Source organism: Ochotona curzoniae, unplaced genomic scaffold (assembly GCF_017591425.1).
Source record: "Ochotona curzoniae isolate NIBS_2020 unplaced genomic scaffold, NIBS_Ocur_1.0 patch426, whole genome shotgun sequence".
Taxonomy (NCBI): Eukaryota; Metazoa; Chordata; class Mammalia; order Lagomorpha; family Ochotonidae; genus Ochotona; species Ochotona curzoniae.
Window position 1 is genome coordinate 485779 of NW_024467002.1, and position 21157 is coordinate 506935.

A 21157-nucleotide genomic window follows, 5' to 3' on the forward strand; every position below is an offset into this window, starting at 1 on the left:
TTTCTCATCCTCCCTCTGAAACAAAGGCCCTGGGAAAAAAAAGCCACTCTCGGGGACATTTAAAAATGGCGCAAGTGGTTAAAGGTCCTCGCCTTGCACGCCCGGGATCCCATATGGGCGCCGGTTCTAATCCCGGCAGCCCCGCTTCCCTTCCAGCTCCCTGCCTGTGGCCTGGGAAAGCAGTCGAGGACGGCCCAAAGCCTTGGGACCCTGCACCGGCGTGGGAGACCCGGAAGAGGCTCCTGGCTTCGGATTGGCATAGTATCGGCCCGTTGCGCTCACTTGGGGAGTGAATCATCGGACGGAAGATCTTCCTCTCTGTCTCTCCTCTCTGTATATCCGCCTTTCCAATTTAAAAAAATAATAAAAATAAATAAATCTTTAAAAAAATACAATAACAAAAAGTTATTCCCAGGGGCTGGTGCCGTGGCACAGAAGGTTAAGCCTTTATCTTTGGTGTTGGCATCCCATGTGGATGCGGGTTCAAGCCCCAGCTGCTCCATTTCAGATTACGTTCCCTGCTGGTGCATCTGGGAAAGTCGTGGACGGCCCAGGAAGGCAGTGGGAGACCTGGAAGAAGCTCCTGGCTTCTAACCAGTCCAGCTCCAGCTGCTGCTGCCACTTGTAAATCTGCCTTTCCAAAAAAAAAAAAAAAAAAAAAATCACGCACGAACAAATCTCTTGGTTGATTCTGCCCCGTAATGAGTGATGTGAGGTTGAAATCATTTCTGTTCACTTTTTCCAGTTCAAATTAACAGGATCATCTCATTTTGCCTTTTCTGCCAGAGACTGGTGAGAGCAGGACTTGGGAGCGACTTGCCGTCCATGGGCTAGGAATGCTAATGAGAGTGCTGCTAGTGGCCACAATGTTTTATCGGAACAGCCGCACACGGCTTAGCCATCTTGGGGCGTGAACCACTGGGTTGGAGAGCTGCCATTCTGCCTTTCAAATAAAGCATTTTCTCTTAAACAATGGCCCAGGGATCATTCCTCATCAACAGGATTCTGACTCATCCCAGCAGACAGGTGCATCTGCAGGCAGACCTGTTACAATCCCAGACTCACCTTCCCGCTCTTGTTCTTGGTTCCTAATACAACTCACGCAACAAAGACGCTCACGGCCCAAACGGGTGGCACGAGGACAGAATTCCAAACGTCCAAAGCGTCTCCGTTCTCTTTCATCTGGCGGCTGCTGGGCGTTTCTGCACTGGTGGGCTGTGTCTGACCCGGGAGGCCCCCTTAGCTTTCTCGGCTACAGCGACTCTGCCTGCAGCCCGCTTCCTTCCCACCTGACACCTAGCGGCCTGCTGCAGAATTACACCCACCTGCTGAGGGCGGGGCGGAACCGGAAGGATCGTGTTATAATGGTGCCTCTATAACTGATGGACTGGGTCCTTTAGCTTAGCAAGGCTGCAGAGAACGGATCCCAGCCAGTCTTCTCCGGTTACAGCTCAGCTAACTGGGACCAAGAATAGAGCCAGCGAGTTAATTAGTATAGGAGCCAGGACTAGAGCCTCAGGCCGGGACTGGGTCCCCATGGGGTTCTCCAGCTCTCTCCAACCACTACTCAACATTTGCCTTCTGCCCAGCGCCTGCAGGTCCCAGGTAGTATACTGCGCTGAAGGGACCACTGCTGTTGCTACCCTTGAAGCTTCCTGAGTTGGGAAGAAGGTTGGAAAGCTGCCATGAGCCTGCTTGGAGCTAGGAGGGCTTCCCTAAGGCATGGCGTTGGAGCTATTGTGCGACCAGAAGATTTTCACACAGGTGGGAAGAGGGCAGGAGCAGACACAGGGGTCTGTATGGTGAATGGGGATGCCGGGCTACCTAGCAGAGTTCAGTGTCACCTGCAGGTAGCCAGGCGCTGTGGACATGAAGTAGGCAGGCGCTAGGTGAGGGGTCTTGCACAGTCTCCCAGGGCATTTATTTAGGCCAAAAGTTGCTGAAGAATGTTTTAATACAGTAAGCATGTTGCATACTGAGGTTTATTGGCTCGACAGATCGGAAGGCAGACCAGCAGTCCAGCCAGAGATGGACGAGGTCTGGGCCAGGCCAGTGACATACACTGACTGGTGCTGCTGCATGTGGGGTGGGCGCTGTGCAGCCCGTGTCTGCCCCACCACCTCCTTTTGTGATGTCGTGTGGAACACAGGTGGGAGCCCTGGCAGGATGGAGTTGTCTGAAGCCGGGGATGCGAGTCTGCTTCCTTCAGAGCCAGGTGCTGAGCCCGGCAGACTGGCGTGTGGTCCGTTATTCCTCTTCAGGAATGTTGCCCTGCGTGGGCCGTGTCCCAGCTTCTGCTGCCGTGGTGGCACAGGGAGTCTGCTGGGCACGGCAGCATGACCCACTGGGCTGAGCGCCTACCTGCATGCCTGCCTTCACAGGCTCCTGTGCCAGCCCTGGGGTAGTGGGAGCCAGTGACTGCCATGAGCTGGCCAAGTCCATCTTTTCATCCACATGAGAGGGATCTTTATGGCCATCTGCAAAATGGGTGTCAAGAAAACACAACGCATGGGCCTCGGCATTTTTTTTTTTTGGACACCAAAGTAAACTTTTTTAATTGCATTTTTTCCCACAAACATTTTGAAGGGCATTTGTAGCAGCTTAATCCCTCTTCTGGGGCGACCCACTTTGCCAGAAGATCATTCGGGCCAGTTGATCGTCTTCAGGCTTTCAAGACAGTTTTTGGCGCAGGTGTCTTTCCTCACAACTCCTGTGTCTCCCAGTCTCTCCCTGGAGGACGCAGAGCAGCCATACTCCTCCTGTGAGAGTCTGTATTCACTCCTACCACTTCTCACGGCTCGGATGACCGGGCCGCTGCCCGGGCCGGGCTGTGCCACACCTGGTTGGCTTGGGCAGGCTTCACTTCATTCTTCAGTTACTCCCTGGAGGTTCTCGCCCTGGGCTGTTGGCGTGGACTGAAAACAGAGCACTGCGGGGGCAGGGGTGGCAGGGAGCCTTGCACTCCTGGGACAAGCTACTCATCTTGCCGGCCTACATGTTTCCTGAGGCTCGAGAGCCCTGGGGAAAATGTGTGGGTGGATGTGTTGCTCCTTCCAGACATTCACCGCACACTTTCTGCTGGGCTGCTTAGCCTGGAAAAGGGAAAAGTGTGTGGGGTGTGTGCAGGATCCTTGGCTACGCGCCATGCCCTGAGACCTTATCATATTACTCTAGCAAAGATGCCACATCTGAGGGTTGGGCGTGCAAATGTGAATCCTCCCCCCATCAGCCTCTTCTGGCTGGTCGTTGGGGGCTGGGGAGTGTGACCTAGCCTGGCTGCTTTGGAGCAGCTGGGGGCATCTTGACTTGTGCCAGGAGGGCTTGGAGGGCTGGGCACACAAAGGGAACCCCTCACCCCATCAGCCATTTCTGGCTGGTCAGGTGGGGGGCATAGCCTAGTCTGGCTGCTTCAGAGCGGCTGGAACCATCTTGGTTTGGGCAGCCAGAATGTCAAACTGGTGCCGGATTCCACCCGCTGGCCACCTGCTGACAAGCTCTGGGAACTTGAGACATCCATGGATAAGGTGACCGTACGTGTAGGTGAGGAATGAATCCTGAGGGACACCCAACAACACCATCACTGCACCGGCATGTAAGTGAGGGGACTGAGACCTGGTGGTTTGGAGGGGAGAGACTGGAAGATCTGTATGGGTCAGACTGATTCACCAGCCCACATGGGAGTCCTGAGATGGGCTTGTTAGCGCAGAGCATCACTGACCACCACACGCCATACCACATGAAAGCTATGGCTGGGGGCCTGTCTAGCAGGGCTAGATCCCAGTACCTGACTGAGTGTTGGAACAGGGGACAGGTCACATTAGGCAGGGCCATGACACTAACCAGTATGCAAGAGAACCAGGTCCTGGGGTAGATTCCGTGGGGGATAAGTGGGCCCAACCCTGTGGAAATACAATTCCCGCTGGTTAGCTCAAGTGTTGGGGGGTGGTCCCAGCACAATATCCTAGTGGCTAAAGTCATAGCCTTGCAGGCACTGGGATCCCATATGGGCACCGGTTCTAATCCTGGCAGCCCCGCTTCCCATCCAGTTCCATGTCTGTGGCCTGGGAAAGCAGTCGAGGATGGCCAAAAATGTTAGGACCCTGCACCCACATGGGAGACCTGGAAGAGGCTCCTGGCTTCAGATTGGCTCAGCTCCAGCAGCTGTGGCAGTTTGTGGGGTGAATCATTGGATGGAAGATCTCTGTCTCTCCCCCTCTCTGTATATCTGCCTTTCCAATAGAAATAATAATAATAATAATAATAATAATAATAATAATAATAATAATAAAAAGAGTTGGGTGGAAATGGGCTGAACTAGGTGTGAACATGGAACCTGCCAACACTCACAGGTACTGGGGCCGAGAATAGGCTGGGCAGGTCCAAGCTGCAGCACCTGCATGTGCATCCTAAAACAGGGTGTGGGGTGGGCCGGCCTGCAACATCCTCCAGCTCATACAAAGGCCAAGATGGAAGGCCTAGCACCTGCTGCCACATGTGAGATCTGGGTCTGGGAGTGGGCTGAATGGGGAACCTGGGAACTCCCCTACAGGGCCAGAGCTCTCACTGGTGAGCATGTGGTCCAGATCTAGGGATTGGGCAAGCTGGGCAAAGTAGCTCCACCTGTTGGCAAGTGTGTAGATTGGTTTTGGAAGGGGGTTGACTAGGCAGGGCTGAGCACTGCACAGAAGGCCTTAGTCCATGGCGAGTACAGAAACCAGGCCAGGAGTGCAGGTCATGCCGGGCTAGGCTGTCACACCTACTGGTTCACATGAGCTGGGATGGGAGCAGACTGAGCAGGGCCAGGTTACAGCACCTGCCAGTGAGAGTTGGGACTGGAAAAGCTAGGTTAGGTCAGGCTGCAGCATTCAAAGGCAAAGGCTAAGACACATGAGGGGCTATGCCAGGCTGGGTCAACCACTGGCACACACAAGATTTGCGGATGAGAACAGGCCTGGCTGGGGAATAAAGGAGACGCCCTGGTCGGGGTGTGATCCCCTTTGGTGAATGTGAGAGCCAGGGTGGGAGCAGAGGTCTGGTCTGGACATGGCTGTAGGATCCCTTGGCATGGGTATGGGCTGGGTCTGGGATGTGCCAGACTGGGCTAGACTCCAGCACCCACTGGTGCTTGTGAGAACCAGGGTAGGTATAGGACGGGCTAGGCCAGGTCTCTGCCCCTGCTGAGCCATGTGTGAGCTGTGTCTGGGTGTGGACCAGGCTTGGCTGGGCTGTAGCATCCAACAACAAGAACCGGAATGAGTGAGGGCTGGTCAGGAAAGGCCACTGTTCCTTTGGGACAGGAGGTGGATTAAGTAGGGCTGGCCCATGGACCCACCAGTGTGCGTGAGATCTGGCATTGGGAGAGGTTCTGATGGAGGAGCCTGGGCAACTCCTCTGTCGGGACATGCTCCCTGCAGGTGAGTGCAAGAACCAAGACTGGAGCAGCCCAGACCAGGCCAGGAAACTCTGCCCACTGACATACATTTGGCGCAAGTCGGGGGCAGACCAGGCTGGGTCAGTTCATATCACCTGCTGGCAAATCTGAGCACCAGAATGGAGTGTGGGTCAGGCCAGGTTGGGGTGCCATACCAGCTAGTACACATTAGGGCCAGGACTGGAGCTGGCAGGGCTGGGTTAGGCTGTAGCCCCCACCAGCATGGGCCGGAATTGGGGTGGGCTGGGCCTGGCCAGGAGTCAGGAATTCCATCCAGGTCATCTGTGTGAGTGGCAGAGAGCCACGTGCTTGGGCCATCTTACACTGCTGATTAGCAAAAAGCTGGATCAGAAACAGGTGGGACTGGATCCCAGGCACTCCCACATAGGCGTCAGGTGTCCCAAGCAGCTGTGTGACGCACTACATGGCAACACTGCCCCAGGTTCAGCGTCTATCCACCTGTGCGTCATCCGCTCGCCTCCTGTAGAGAAGTGGGAAATGTCGGTGAGATCCAGTCGGCCCACGTGTTCTGCCATGGATGGTACCTGGTGTCGTAGCTGTGTAGTCTCGGCTACACCAAAGGCCGCAAAAGCTTCATTCTTTGCTTTCTTCTGGAAGTTGTCTAGTTTTAGGTTAATGATGAGCTTACTATGCGCCATTCCAAGTTTGTTTTTGTGTATGGTGTGAATACGTACTGGGGCTCATTAGTCACTGACAGGATGTGCTTTAAACCAGATGGGTAACATGAAGATGCTGCCTTGCTATGTGAGAAGGCTGTGACGTACCCGTAATCCACACCCACTGCTGGCTGAGAGGAATGGGCGACAGTACATTCTAGAACACGGTTGGCCAGGTGCTTGGACTGTTCAGACCAGTATATGATATTGTCCTTCTAGTCCTAGGTCCATATTATCTAAAAACAAACAAACAAAGCATGTTTTCACAAATGCATTCGTACACTTATGTTCATAACAGCGTTACTGCAACACTCCCAAACTGCAAACAGCCTGCATGGCAGAACGGCCATCCCACGTGCTACTGACGACAAAAAGGAACGGACGACCATGGCCTCGCAGGCTGAGTGAACCCCGAAGCAATGACACGCAAGCAAAGAAGCTGGACAAAGCTAGTATGCCCTGGGTGACTTACAGAAACCTCCAGAAAATGAAAACTCATCTTGAGCCATAGAGAGTACAATGACTGTGTGTGTGTGTGTGTGTGTGTGTGTGTGTGTGTATGGTGGGAGGGGAGCCAGGCAGTGATTACTGAGGAGTGGGGGGGTCACCATGTTCTCCAGGCTGATTTTAATGATGGTTTCATGCTTACATCCTCATCAGAACCCCAATTAGTCCAGTTCAAGTATGGCTGGTTGCTATACTTTAATATAGCTATGAAAATATTGACCTGACCATGAACTATGATAATTAAGAAGTGGACAGAACCTATAAAAGCCGTGACCCTCTTAAGTTTGTTTAGTTAACCGGAACCCCTGAGAGTGCGCAGGAGCCGACCCTGGGAATTCTGACTGAAATCCTCACAGGCAGTCGGCTCACGGAATCTGACCAGATGGAACCTAGGGCTGTTTTTCTAGAACATTCTCCCTGGATCCAGGATAGGGGGCTCAGGGAAACTGATTTCAGGGGAAGGGTGAGTCGGGCACCTCAGGACGGGCATGAATAGCTAGCGTTTCCGGGGAACTGAAGGCCACACTTTTCTTACCCTGTCCTCTCCTCGGAGCCGGACCTGCACCTGCCTCCATTTTGAAGCTACCTCAGCCTCACAGAGGCCAGGAGCCGCGGAGCACGCGCGCCCCAGGCAGGCCAGCTGGGCTGCGGGGGCCGGCTTTCTCTCTCCGGCCACGCCCACGTTCCAGCACCGCCCCCTCCCCGGCTCCGCCCCCTCTCCGTTCCCGCCCCCTCTCCGGCCCCGCCCTCTCTCCGACCCGCCCCCTCCTCTCCGTTCCCGTCCCCACTCTCTACCCGGCCCCGCCCTCTCTCCAACCCGCTCGCTCCGAGGCCCAGTTCCTACCCTGCCCCGCCCATTCGGGAGCCCCGCCCTCTCCCTGGACCCGCCTATCTCCTTCCTGCCCCGCCGCCTCTGGTACCGCCCCCTTTTCCTGCTCCGCCTCTCCTCGGCCCCGCCCGCTCACCGGCCCTGCCCCCTCTCCTTCCTGCTCCGCCCTCTCCCCGGCCCCGCCCTCTCCCCGGCCCCGCCCCTTCTCCTTCCTACTCCGCCCTCTCCGGCCCCGCCCGCTCCCCGGCTACGCCCCCTCTCCTTCCTGCTCCGCCCTCTCCCCGCCCCACCCTCTCCCCGGTTCCGCCCCTTCTCCTTCCTGCTCCGCCCTCTCTCCGGGCCGCGGGCTCGGCCGCTCGGCGCTCACTCGGACTCTCGGCGCTCGCTCGCTCGGGTCTGCGTGGCCGGCGGCATGGAGGGAGCCGCGGCCGGCGAGGTGTCGCTGCACAACTTCAGCGCGCGGCTGTGGGAGCAGCTCGTGCACTTCCACGTCATGCGGCTGACCGACTCGCTCTTCCTGTGGGTGGGCGCCGCGCCGCACTTGCGCAACCTCGCAGTGGCCATGTGCAGCCGCTACGTGAGTGTGGGCGGGGTGGCGGGAGCCGAGGGTCGTCGTGGGTCGAGCCCCTTTGCAGCTCTCTGTGGGCCGAGCCCCTCTGCAGCTCCCTGAGGGCCGGGCCGAGCCCCTCTGCAGCTCCCTGTGCCCCGGGCCGAGTCCCTCTGCAGCTCCCTGTGCCCCGGGCCGAGCCCCTCTGCAGCTCCCTGAGGGCCGGGCCGAGCCCCTGTGCAGCTCCCTGTGCCCCGGGCCCCTGTGCAGCTCCCTGTGGGCCGAGCCCCTCTGCAGCTCCCTGTGGGCCGGGCCCCTCTGCAGCTGCCTTGCCCCGGGCCGAGCCCCTGTGCAGCTCCCTGAGGGCCAGCGTGCCCAGGGACCCCTGCCGTCTCCCGTGAACTTGGGGTGAGCTAGGGGCTTGGCTCACACTGGCTGGATTCCTGCCCGACGTTGGGGGCGATGGGTTCTGGTCCCACTTGCCCTCCTGTCTGCTCCCCTCCCCTCTCCCAGATGGCTTTCCCAGGACCCCCACCACAGAGCAGTCATCTCCGCCCGGTTCTGGAAGCCGGTGGTGGGGGCCTGGGGCTGTCCCTTGTGGAGGCCCCGGGCGCCCTGTGCCTGTGTCCTCAGGTGTCACTGCTCCTCACGGCTTACTCCCGTCCTGGCCTCCCGTGTTACTGTGATATTTGCTTCTTGTGTTTCTGTTCCCTCTAATTTTTTTAAAAAGAGATTTATTTATTTTACTTGTAAGTCAGAGTTTGAGAAGGGACAGAGAGAAAGGTCTTCTGTCTGCTGGTTCACTCCCCAAATGGCTGCAGTGGCCAGAGCTGGGCCAGTGCAAGGCTGGGGAGCCTGGAGTCCCCCAAGTGGAGGATCAGCCTGACAGACCACTGCACTAGCTCTTCTGTGCTTTTTAAAAGATTTGCAAAGCTAAGTTAGATCAGTCTGCCTGCCTGCCTGCCTGTTGTCCATCTGCTGGATCACTCCCAGATGACCACAGCAGCCAGGCTAAAACCAGGAGTCCAAAACTTCCTCCTGGCTGCCCACGAGGGTGCCTGGGCCCGGGCACCTGGACCATCTTCCACTGCCTCCCCAGGGGTCTGGATGGCCAGTGGAACAGCCGGGCCCCAAACTGGCACTCGTCTGACTTTGCCCTGGTGCCCGTGTGCCAGTCCCGCTGTGTTTCTCTGTGGACGCTCACATGTTGGATGAAATGCCCGCTCATATGCTTTTATAGCGTAGTTACTTTCTACACTAAAGTACTGGGTCTGAGTGCCAGGTACCAGGGTTAGACCTGACTGCGCAGGGCTGCTGTGTGTCCCAGGTACCAGGGTTAGGACCTGGCACTGACTGCGCAGGGCTGCTGTGCGTGAGTGCCAGGTACCAGGGTTAGACCTGGCACTGACTGCGCAGGGCTGCTGTGTGTCCCAGGTACCAGGGTTAGACCTGGCACTGACTGCGCAGGGCTGCTGTGTGTCCCAGGTACCAGGGTTAGACCTGACTGCGCAGGGCTGCTGTGTGTCCCAGGTACCAGGGTTAGACCTGGCACTGACTGCGCAGGGCTGCTGTGTGTCCCAGGTACCAGGGTTAGACCTGACTGCGCAGGGCTGCTGTGTGTCCCAGGTACCAGGGTTAGGACCTGGCACTGACTGCGCAGGGCTGCTGTGTGTCCCAGGTACCAGGGTTAGACCTGACTGCGCAGGGCTGCTGTGTCCCAGGTACCAGGGTTAGACCTGGCACTGACTGCGCAGGGCTGCTGTGTGTCCCAGGTACCAGGGTTAGACCTGGCACTGACTGCGCAGGGCTGCTGTGTGTCCCAGGTACCAGGGTTAGGACCTGGCACTGACTGCGCAGGGCTGCTGTGTGTCCCAGGTACCAGGGTTAGACCTGGCACTGACTGCGCAGGGCTGCTGTGTGTCCCAGGTACCAGGGTTAGACCTGGCACTGACTGCGCAGTGCTGCTGTGTGTCCCAGGTACCAGGGTTAGGACCTGGCACTGACTGCGCAGGGCTGCTGTGTGTCCCAGGTACCAGGGTTAGGACCTGGCACTGACTGCGCAGGGCTGCTGTGTGTCCCAGGTACCAGGGTTAGACCTGGCACTGACTGCGCAGGGCTGCTGTGTGTCCCAGGTACCAGGGTTAGACCTGGCACTGACTGCGCAGGGCTGCTGTGTGTCCCAGGTACCAGGGTTAGGACCTGGCACTGACTGCGCAGGGCTGCTGTGTGTCCCAGGTACCAGGGTTAGACCTGGCACTGACTGCGCAGGGCTGCTGTGTGTCCCAGGTACCAGGGTTAGGACCTGGCACTGACTGCACAGGGCTGCTGTGCGTGAGTGCCAGGTACCAGGGTTAGGACCTGGCACTGACTGCACAGGGCTGCTGTGTGTCCCAGGTACCAGGGTTAGGACCTGGCACTGACTGCACAGGGCTGCTGTGCGTGAGTGCCAGGTACCAGGGTTAGGACCTGGCACTGACTGCACAGGGCTGCTGTGCGTGAGTGCCAGGTACCAGGGTTAGGACCTGGCACTGACTGCACAGGGCTGCTGTGCGTGAGTGCCAGGTACCAGGGTTAGGACCTGGCACTGCCCAGGGCTGCTGTGCGTGAGTACCAGGGTTAGGACCTGGCACTGCGCAGGGCTGCTGTGCGTGAGTGCCAGGTACCAGGGTTAGAACCTGGCACTGTCCAGGGCTGCTGTGTAAGAGTACCAGGGTTAGAACCTGGCACTGCCCAGTGCTGCTGTGTAAGAGCACCAGGGTTAGGATCTGGCACTGATTACCCAGGGCTGCTGTGTGTACCAGGGTTAGGCATTGGCACTGCCCAGGGCTTTTCAGTGACAGTGTCAGCTTGAGGCAGCCCTTGTCATCCCTTTGCCTGGAACCACTTGATAGATGCGCTCAGAGCAGGGTTGGAGATCTGTCGGCCCTGGCGCTGCCCCTTGCCCACTCTTTCGTGCAGCCCCGGGGCTTCCTGGCTGCCCGACCCTCAGTGTTCTGTGCTGGAGAGCTGGTGATGTTTTCTGATTATCTAGTGTTCACGCCCCTCAGGCAGAACCAGCGTAAGCCGGGCAGCACTGGGGAGGTGAGGAGCCGTGGGTCTCCCTGACCCGCTCCCAGTCTTCCTGCCCACACTCAGGGCCAGCCTGCCTTTCTCTTTGGGTGACTTTTTCTGGAGAGGGCAGGGGTCAGGGGCCGGTGGGGGTGAACTCAGACAGGTGGACCCTGTGTGGAGGCAGTTCCAGGTTTTCTTTCATTGGAGGAAAGGGTGAGTTCTGGGCTGACGGGTGGGAAGTGAGCTGCGTGTTTGTAGCCACGTCCTGTTTCTCTTTCCTGGTCCTGAGGCTTTGGTCATAGGCCTTGAGTAAGACAGGGGGCTGGCAAAGCATCGTGATGGGCCAGCAATGCCGTCAGCCCTGTGCCCAGCACTGCAGAGGGCTTGGCAGCAAGTGGGCAGCTCTGGTGGGCTGAGCACACGATACAGCTCCCGACCACTGTCGGTGCCTGCCGAGTCAGGTCCCTGGGTGCCTGGAAGTTCCTGCCCTGAGCTGGCTGTGGAGGAGAGGTGCAGCGGCTGAGGCGGGAGCCCAGGGCTGCTGGGGATCAGGGCCTGAGCTGGCTGTCTCCTGCGGCAGAGCTGTGTTGAGTCCTGACTGTGCACTCTGAAGCAGGCGGGCTCTGGTGGCTTTGACACATGGAGGAGAGGTGGGGGGTTGGAGTGGAGCCTTGGTGGCCCACAAGCCATCAGCTGATTCACTACTCAGCCCCTCCTACTAAGATTGCCAGCCCCTCCTGGGTGGCACGGCACCCCAGGGTCCCTGAGGGCCTTCTCCTTCCCCTCCTTAGACCTGCTCCTGTGTGACAAGCCCAAGGGAAATAGAAAGAGCTGGGCTGCCGTGGAGAGCAGGGCCTGCAGGCCTGGGGATGCCCTGCCTCCCGGAGGGCGGCTGGCTGAGTCCCTGTTTGTTCACTGGCCTGACACATTGGGAGTCCAGTATCCCAGAGTGATTTTGGAGGTAGTGAGCTATTAAGAAGGCTAATAACATAGATTTAAAGTTTCCTGTTTGTTTTATTTGCTTTTTTTGGGAGGGCGGAGGTAGAATATTCAACCTGGTAAGAATTTCTTTTTTTCTGTGGTTTCACTGTAAATATTGTTTACAGTTAAACAATATTAATTAATTAATTAACAATACACTTAAAGGTTGAATCTGGACTGCAGAAAGGTGCAGTAACAATTCAATACTTTTGTGTCTTTTCTAGTTTAAAAACAAGTGTATGGCCTGGTGTGGTAACCTAGCGGTTAAAGTCCTCACCTTGCACATTCCGGGATTCCATATGGGCACTGGTTCTAATCCTGGCAGCCCCGCTTCCCATCCAGCTCCCTGCCTGTGGCCTGGGAAAGCAGTGGAGGACGGCCCAAAGCCTTGGGACCCTGCACCTGTGTGGGAGACCTGGAGGAGGCTCCTGGCTTCTGATTGGCTCAGCTCTGGCTGTTGTGGCCTCTTGGGGAGTGAATCATCAGATGGAAGATCTTCTCTGTCTCTCCTCCTCTCTGTATATCTTTTCAATTAAAAAAAAAGAAAAAGAAACAAAAATAAGTCTTTAAAAAAAAGTGCAGTTGGGCCTGGCGTGATAGTGTAGTGGTTAAGGTCCTCACCTTGACCGTGTCGGGGTCCCCTGTAGGCGCAGGTTCTAATCCCCGTGGCCCCGCTTCCCATCCAGCTCCCTGCTTGTGGCCTGGGAAAGCAGTTGAGGACGACCCAAGATCTTGGGACCCTGCACCCACATGGGAGACCTGGAGCAATTACCTGGCTCCTGGCTTCAGATTGGCTCAGCTCCAACCGTAGCGGTCGTTTAGGGAGTGAGTCGTCAGACAGAAGATCTTCCTCTCTGTCTCTCCTCCGCTCTGTGTATGTATATCTGCCTTTCCAATAAAAATAAATAAATCTTAAAAAAAAAAAATTGCAGCTAATGCTTTGCTCCCTCTTGTGGCTTATGTTCATTCTGTTCACAAGCAGAGCTGTCCTGTGTGTTGTGTCAGGGACCGTGTGCCCCGAGGAGACGAGGCGTTATCTTAGGTCTGTCTCCGCCAGGCAGTGGGGGCTGGCTCTGGTCACTGTCTCCCCTGGACAGTGGTCCTTTGCGGGGACTACACCCCAGGGCCCGGGGTCTCCTTGAAGCGTGCTGTTCTGGGAAGAGGCCGCTGATGGGGGTTTCTCCCACTAAGCTAGGCCTTTGGAGTGGTTGAGGTTGCTCTCTTTCCTTGTAGGACTCCATCCCCGTGTCTACCTCCCTGCTCGGAGACGCTTCCGACACGAGTTCCACCGGCCTTGCCCAGCGCCTAGGTACGTACCCACGCTGGTGCTGCAAGGCCAGCCCGCTGGACGCCGCTGTGCCCTGCGGGGCCTTCCGCATGAGAGTGGTCACGTCTTGCTGCTTGCAAGCACAGCGCTTTGTGTGTCGGTGTTCCTGTTGGGGGCACGTCTGTGCTCCTGGGGGACGTCTTGGCTGGGGGGCTGATTTAGCACCACCCCCCCAAGCACTGCTGCTTCCTCTTGGAAATGCCCACAGCACCTGCAGGCCCCCACTGGAGTCTGGTGGACCTGTGGAACAGGTGTCGTTCTGGGCAGGAATGACTGGCCTTCAGTCCCTGGCTGGCGGCCTTCCGAGGTGGGCAGGGGGATCGGCCGCAGCCCACTGCTGCGTGGGCAATGGGAGTTGGGAGGGGTGTGAGGCTGATGGTTCTGCCCCGTCCTGTGCCCGGGCACACACTGCCGTACGGGCCCAGGTGGCCGAGGTAAGAGGAACAGCAGCCTTGCCCAGTCTTGTGACCACCTGCAGGAAGGCAGCTCCTGGCCTCCCCAGGCGTCAGGCTTCCCAGTCACTGCGGTTCTAGAGCGGGTCCTGGGGCCCTTCTATGTCTCGGGGTACACACCCCCAGTTTGGAGGAGCTGTGTGAAGAGGCCGCTGTCCACCTGATCCTGGACAAGCAGAGTCTGTCCCAGTGACCCTGGGGCCTTGCTCCTGCGCAGTCCAGCGCACAGCTCGGGAGGAGGCAGGGCTGGCGGACGCCCACCCCGTCCGTGCGCCTAGGGCTGGGTCCTCTAGCCGGGAGGCTGGCCCGATGAGTAACTTGCTTTCTTCAGTTTAAAAGAGAGGCAGAGGGACAGATACACTCAAGGGGGCATGCACCGGGGCTCCCGTCCGCTGGGTCTCCCGCCACGTGGCTGGGGTCAGAGCCAGGCACAATGCCTCGTTCTCCCTGCTCGGTACAGGACCCCTGGTGCGCGAGCCAGCGCTGTCTACCAGACTCTGCTTGGTCAGAGAGCTCGAGTTGGGAGCTCAGCACAACAGCAACATGGCCATTCTTTTTTTTTTTTAAGATTTATTTTTATTAACTTTTTCCATTTTTTAAATTATATTTTTGACAATCTTTACATAGCTAATTAAGGTAAAAAGGTTCAAGGGCTATAGGAAAGTGGGTAAGACTATTATTTCCACATTGTTTCCTTCATGTATCTGAGGTAAAGGGGGATTTTAAGGGAGAAGCCCCACCCAGTCTCCCACCCATCCCAGGTCCCTGATGTGGGGCATGCTCCGAGATTCTTGCTCAAGTGGTTTTGATAGTTCAACAGTTATGAATTGCTGCCAATCTCGCCACTCCAAGCACGATGAGGTCGTTGGAGAATCCACTGATTGACATAGTCCATCATAGAGTCTCCGTTTGCCCAGTTTTTCACTGCCAACATATGGCTGAGGTGGTTGATTGACTTGTTCTATCTTCTGTCTTTTCATGGTTAGGGTTCTGAGTCCAGCAGTTCGACTGGGGAGATCCCCAAAGAAACTTTGAGGTGTTCCCAGACCAGATTCTTGTATGTACTAGCAAGTACAGGGCCCAGCACAGTCCATCACCCCGATCAGCTGGTGGTGGTTGCAACTGCTGGATTGGTTCTGTTTCCAGCACTGACTTCTACTGGAACCAATGGGTATTGCAGTCCAGCCTGGTTTTGCCCAGCACACACTCGGCCCTCACATAAACCAGTAGGAGCTGCAGCCTAGTCGGAGCAACCCACAATAACCCCCATCAGACCCGCCCCCTGCCCTGGTTTGCCAGTATGTGTGGCAGACTAATCCAGTCTGTCCCACATCCCATTCAGCTCTCACACATGTCAATGGGTATTAAAACCTTGTTCCATCTAACCAGCTCCACTATCCAGCCCACACACATGCTGTTGGGTGCCCTTCTGTCTAGCCACCCCAGCCCCTGTCCTAGTTTTCGTGCCCTCCAGTGGGAGTGGTAACCCAAGAGGGAGGAGCCCACTATTTCCCTCCCAGGCCTCTCCCACTCCTGGATTATGCACTCTCCAGGTGGTTCTGTGGTTTGACTTGACAGAATTAGCCCCCAGTGCCAGCTTCTGCCAGCTGATGCTGCGGCTAAGCCCAACCAACCCTCTCCCACTCTAATTTTAGTTTACAGCAGTAGGAATAATCAGCCCAGCCTGGCTTTTCCCTGATCTAGTCCACCTGAGGCCCACAGGTGTTGTAGCCCTGCCTAGTCTGGTCTGCCCCCATCCCAGCTCACACTCTCCAGTGGCAGTGGCTGTCCAGCAGGGGAACACCCCCAAACTCCCTCGGCTGGTTCTGCCCCCTTCCTCCTGGTTCTCATGTGTGCTGTTGGGCGCTGCAGTCACATCCGGTACAGGTCACCTCACCTTGGCATTCTGTATTGTGCACTGGTTTTTGTCGCGACCGAACCTGGCTCGACCCACACTCTGTTCTGGTGCTCGGATTTGCCAGTGGATGACATGAACTGATTCAGCCTGGTCTGCCCCTGACCCATGCCAAATGTATGCCAGTGGGTAACTTTCCATGGCCTGTTCTGGGCTGTTTCCTTTCATGCTTCTTGTGCTTACCTGCCGGGTCTGTGTCCTGCCAGAGGAGTTGCCCAGGCTCCTCCATCAGAACCTCTCCCAGTGCCAGATTTCGTGCATACCAGTGGGTCCATGAGCCAGCCCTACTCAGTTCACCTCCTGTCCTAGTAGGAACAGTGGCCTTTCCTGACTGGCCTTCAACCCAATCTGGTTCTTACTGTTGGATGTTTCAGCCCAGCCACGGCTCGTCCATACCCACATACAGCTCACACATGGCTCAGTAGGGGTTGAGACCTAGCCTAGTCTGTCCCACATCTACCCTGGTCCTCCAGGACACCAGAGGGTGTTGGAGTCTGGCCCAGCTTGGTGCGTCCAGTCCCAGTCCACACTTGTGCCAAGGGAGACTACAACCATATTCTGATCAGAACGCAGCCCCCATTCCAGCCCACGTGCCCCTTGGTGGGAACCTCAACCCAGCTGGGGTGGTTTTTTCTTTTAAAGATTTATTTTTTATTGCAAAGTCAGATATACAGAGAGGAAGATCTTCCATCCGATAATTTACTCCCCAAGTGACCACAACAGCCGGTGCTGCACCAATCCGAAGCCAGAAGCCAGGAATCTCTTCCAGGTCTCCCACTCGGGTGCAGGGTCCCAAAGACTTTTGGATCATCCTTGACTGCTTTCCCAGGCCACAAGCAGAGAGCTGGATGGGAAGCGGAGCTGCTGGGATTAGAACCGGCGTCCATATGGGATCCCAGCATGTGCAAGGCGAGGGCTTTAGCCACTAGGTCACTGTGCTGGGCCTTTTTTTTTTTTTTTAAGATAAATCGGGTAATGGAGACACTAAGGTGGACTGTGTCAGCTAGTGGATTCTGGAGATTTCATCATGCTTGGAACGGCGAGATTGGCAGCAATTCAGAACCTTTGAACTATCTAAACTACTTGAGCAGTGCCCTGGAACGGGCCCCATGTCGGGGACCCTGGGATGGGGGGAGGGTGGGTGGGGCTTCTCCCTTTGTCTCCCCTCTTCCCCCAGTTACAGAAGAAAAAAAAAGAGGATGTGGAAACAATGGTCTTACCTACTTTCCTGTAACCCTTGACCTTTTGTGCCCTAATCAAATATGTAAAGGTCATCAAAATTAAAAAAAAAATTTCTTTGGGCCCAGCGTGGTAGTCTAGCGGCTAAAGTCTTCACCTGGCACGTACCAGAATCCCATATGATGGGTGCTGGTTCTAATCCTGGATGCCCTGCTTCCCATCCAGCTCCCTGCCTGTGGCCTGGGAAAGCAGTCAAGGACAACCCAAAGCCTTGGGACCCTGCACCCACATGGGAGACCTGGAGCAATTTCCTGGCTCCTGGCTTCGGATTGGCTCAGCTCCAGCCATTGTGGCCACTTGGGGAGTGAGTCAGCGGATGGGAGATCTCCCTCTCTGTCTCTCCTCCTCTGCATATCTGACTTAGCGATAAAAATCAATTTAAAAAAGTTCTTCATTTGTAAGTGTTACAGGGAGAGACGCATCTTCCTCCGCCGCTGCACTCCCCTCATGGCGTGACAGCGGGGGCTGGGCCAGAAGCCAGGAGCTGCTGTTTCCAAGTCCCCCACATTGGTGTCAGGAGGCCGTTGGCAGCGAGCTGGGTAGGAAGTAGAGCAGCAGGCACTACAGCCGGTGCCCGCGTGGGGTGCCAGCTTTGTGGCTAGGGCACGGCAGCAGCCCCACCCAGCCACTCTTGATTTGGGATGTGGGTGTCTTAACTGCTGGACTAGGAACCTGGGCAGCTGGTAGATGGTCGTTTCAAACATACAGGAAAGGTGCCAGGAATGCCTGCGGAGCGCCCAGTGTCCCAGCTGTTCCCCTTCTCTGTCCGCGGGACTGTTGAGTTTCCTCTGAACCATGGTGAGGGTCTGTTGAAGACGCACAGCCCCTTTGCTGTGAGAGCTCAGCTCTGTTTTTGTCAGCTCTTGAGGGGTGACACTTGTCCGAGTGCCTACTCATGCGACGGTGAGGGGAGGGGTTCATGTGAGTGGGCACAGGAGGCTGGGCGCGATTGCCACATTAGGCCCCATGGGGGAGTATGCTGGGAGCTCGCTTGATGTGGCTCAGACAGGAAGCTTTATATCTGTGGAGTGAAGGAGGCCCAGGGTGTCCGAGGTCTGGCCTCTGCCTGTGCAGTGCACAGTGTGTTGGCCGTGGGAGTCTGTGGCGTGCTTTGGGCACTGCTGGCATCTCCAGAGGGTCTGGCACTGCTGCTCTGTTCTTGGGTGGTCCAGCTTTCCTTGCCGTGTAGAAGAGGAAGGTGAGGTGGGAGAGTGCGGGCCTGCAGGCTCCAGCTAGCCCTGGAAGCACCGCAGGCTCTCCCGTGGGTGATGCAGCCTGGAGGGCTGGTGCTGGCTGACAGAGCCCTGCTCCCTGGAGGAACCTTGCAAAGCAGTGAGAGCAGTGGGCTTGCAGTAGACATGGGCAGGCCTTCCGCGGCAGCCTTGCTGAGCCCTGGGGTCGCTGTCTCACTCTCCTTGTGTTCCGTCTGTTAAGACTGCCTCACAGCCTGGGGGAGGCACCCGCTCTACCTGGGGAGGCCTGCTGTGTGGACCAGCAGCTGCTTCTGCCCGCCTTTCTGTGGAGCAACAGCTGCCCTGAGGTGAGCTCGGGCAGCCGTCCAGGGCAGCAGCAGGCTGCTCCTGCCATTGCTGTGTCCACGGAGGGCGGGAACCTTCCACTGGCTGGGGCACGATGCCAGCAGTACCTCCCGTGTGGCCTGTCCTCACACACTGTATCCTGCTGGTCCCGCTGGTTGGGGCTGTTGGGAGGACAACGGCCACGAGGATGGAGTCAGAGCCAGGAGATGTGGCTATGTCTGTTCTAAAGCACCTGTGACCCCCCGGTGGAGCCAGACCCTGCCTCGTCCCCAACTGCCTGTGACCCCCAGTGGAGCTCAGCCCTGCTTCGTCCCTGTCCGCCTGTGATCCCCGGTGGAGCCAGACCCTGCCCGTCCCCAACTCCCTGTGACCTCCAGTGGAGCCTGACCCTGTTTCGTCCCTGTCTGCCTGTGACCCCCTGTGGAGCCTGGCCCTGCGTCGTCCCCTGCTGCCTTTGGGGGAGGAGAGAAGAGGAGGCCTTGGTCCCTCCCTGAGTCTTACCCGTTTGGTCAGTTGATTTCAGGGTACTAGTTTATATTTCAGATTCTGCGCATGTGATTCTGACCTTGCATTTGGATTAGTGCAATTCAACAATTATTCCATAGAAAGGGGCTTTCATTTCCATGTAACATCAGGAAAGTGTGTGTGCCTACGACATAGGTGTGTGTGCCCATGTACATAGGTGTGTGTCGCATGTAATAGGTGTGTGTGTGTTTGGCCACGTACATAGGTGTGTGTGCACGTAGGTGTGTAAAAAAGGTTAAAAAAAACACTTCACCACCAGAACCCCTCTTGGTTTAGCGGAGTTTCTCAAACCCAAGTGTTTGGGTGCCTTGGTTGGGCTAACACTGCTGGCCCCACCCTGACTCTGATGCAGGGGCACGGAGGGACCTAGGACTCGGCCTCTAACAGGTGCCTGGGGATGCTGCTCTTGTGGGGAACGAGACAGAGGGCCCATTGGCAGCAGCCCTCTCCCCAGCCGTTGTGGGGGGACACGGCAGCTGTGTGCAGTCGGCCCTCCCCCAGCTGGTTGTGGGGGACACGGCAGCTGTGTGCAGTCGGCCCTCCCCCAGCTGTTGTGGGGGACACGGCAGCTGTGTGCAGTCGGCCCTCTCCCCAGCTGTTGTGGGGGACACGGCAGCTGTGTGCAGTCGGCCCCAGCTGGTTGTGGGGGACGCGGCAGCTGTGTGCAGTCAGCCCTCCCCCAGGTGTTGTGGGGGACACGGCAGCTGTGTGCAGTCGGCCCTCCCCCAGCTGTTGTGGGGGACGCGGCAGCTGCTGGGTCTTTGTCACAGCTGTCACTGTTTTCTCTTTTTAGCCAGGAAGACCAACAAACAGGTGTTTGTGAGCTATAACCTTCAGAACACAGACAGTAACTTCGCGCTGCTCGTGGAGAACAGGCTCAAGGAGGAAATGGAGGCCTTCCCGGAGAAGTTCTAGCGGAACAGCGCAGCTCATGTATGGTACTCCGTAATAAACGGACTGGCTTTCATTGTGTCATCAGCTTGCTCACTCTTGGTTGGCTAAGGCCGATCCTGCCAGGTTTCCCGTGTCATCAGTGTGGCCTGAGGCTCCTGATTCAGCTTGGGAAGAGGAAGGACAGGAGGGGTGCTAACTACTTCCTCATTTGCTCCGGGAAAGGAAAAGGAGTGAAAGTGGGGGTTGCTTGGGCTTGAGGGGTTAGTCTGACCCAAGAATTCACACTCGTCAGGACCCAGTTAGGGCATTCCCAACAAGACTTAGTGTAAACGTGTTGAGGCTTCAGTCCTTCCTTCTGAGCTGGTATATCCCCTATCCATTTCAGCTAAGCCTGGCAGCCATGTTCTCCCTAAACCTTCCCAGGTGCTCCCTAAACCCTTCCCCAGGGCCACTGTGCACTCCCTAAACCCTTCCCCACGGCCACTGTGCACTCCCTAAACCCTTCCCCAGGGCCACTGTGCACTCCCTAAACCCTTCCCCACGGCCACTGTGCACTCCCTAAACCCTTCTCCAGGTGCTCCTTGTGCGCTCCCTAAACCCTTCCCCAGGGCCACTGTGCACCCCCTAAACCCTTCCCAGGGCCACTGTGCACTCCCTAAACCCTTCCCCACGGCCACTGTGCACTCCCTAAACCCTTCCCAGGGCCACTGTGCGCCCCCTAAACCCTTCCCCAGGGCCACTGTGCAACCCCTGAACCCTTCCCCAGGGCCACTGTGCGCCCCCTAAACCCTTCCCCAGGGCCACTGTGCAACCCCTGAACCCTTCCCAGGACCATTGTGCGTGCTCTAAACCCTTCCCCAGGGCCACTGTGCTCCCTAAACCCTTCCCCAGGGCCACTGTGCACTCCCTAAACCCTTCCCCAGGGCCACTGCGCGCTCCCTAAACCCTTCCCCAGGGCCACTGTGCGCTCCCTGTTGGAACCCCCTTGGGTCTTGGAGAATCCTCTAATTTTTTCGGTCCCGTTTCCTATTTGTAAAGCGAGAGTCATAACTTGCTGGATTCTTGTTAGAATTAAGTATATGGAAATTCGTTGCAAACTAAATGTGCCCTGGCAACTGTGAGTTATGGCCGGAATTCTCTAAGGATATAGATGTTTCCGTTCACTTAACTGTCTTTTCCTCCCAGTTTCTTGCTTTGTTTTTATTTCGTGTTTTTCTTTTAAGAGATACCCGGGAGGTGGAGTG

General features: G+C 56.9%; 1 protein-coding gene across 3 annotated transcripts; it reads left to right on the forward strand.

Annotated features, from left to right (window-relative positions):
• The first annotated feature begins 3844 nt into the window (after window positions 1-3844).
• On the forward strand, window positions 3845-20247 carry LOC121167775 (proteasome assembly chaperone 4). 3 transcript variants are annotated; one of them, XM_040997362.1, is made up of 4 exons: window positions 3845-3859; window positions 7863-8021; window positions 13257-13332; window positions 19813-20247. In XM_040997362.1, the coding sequence occupies exons 1-4, from the start codon at window positions 3845-3847 to the stop codon at window positions 19932-19934; spliced, it is 372 nt and encodes a 123-aa protein (XP_040853296.1). In that variant the 3' UTR covers window positions 19935-20247. The 3 variants fall into 3 exon arrangements, with proteins under 3 accessions (XP_040853296.1, XP_040853297.1, XP_040853295.1); XM_040997363.1 differs by lacking the exon at window positions 13257-13332 and having other exon boundaries at window positions 19813-19991; XM_040997361.1 differs by lacking the exon at window positions 3845-3859 and having other exon boundaries at window positions 7792-8021.
• Window positions 20248-21157: the final 910 nt, after the last annotated feature.

Coding starts and splice junctions, on each gene's coding strand:
- LOC121167775 (XM_040997362.1), top strand. Junction 8,022..13,256: donor TGGCCATGTGCAGCCGCTAC/GTGAGTGTGGGC, acceptor CTTTCCTTGTAG/GACTCCATCCCCGTGTCTAC. Junction 13,333..19,812: donor CGGCCTTGCCCAGCGCCTAG/GTACGTACCCAC, acceptor TTCTCTTTTTAG/CCAGGAAGACCAACAAACAG.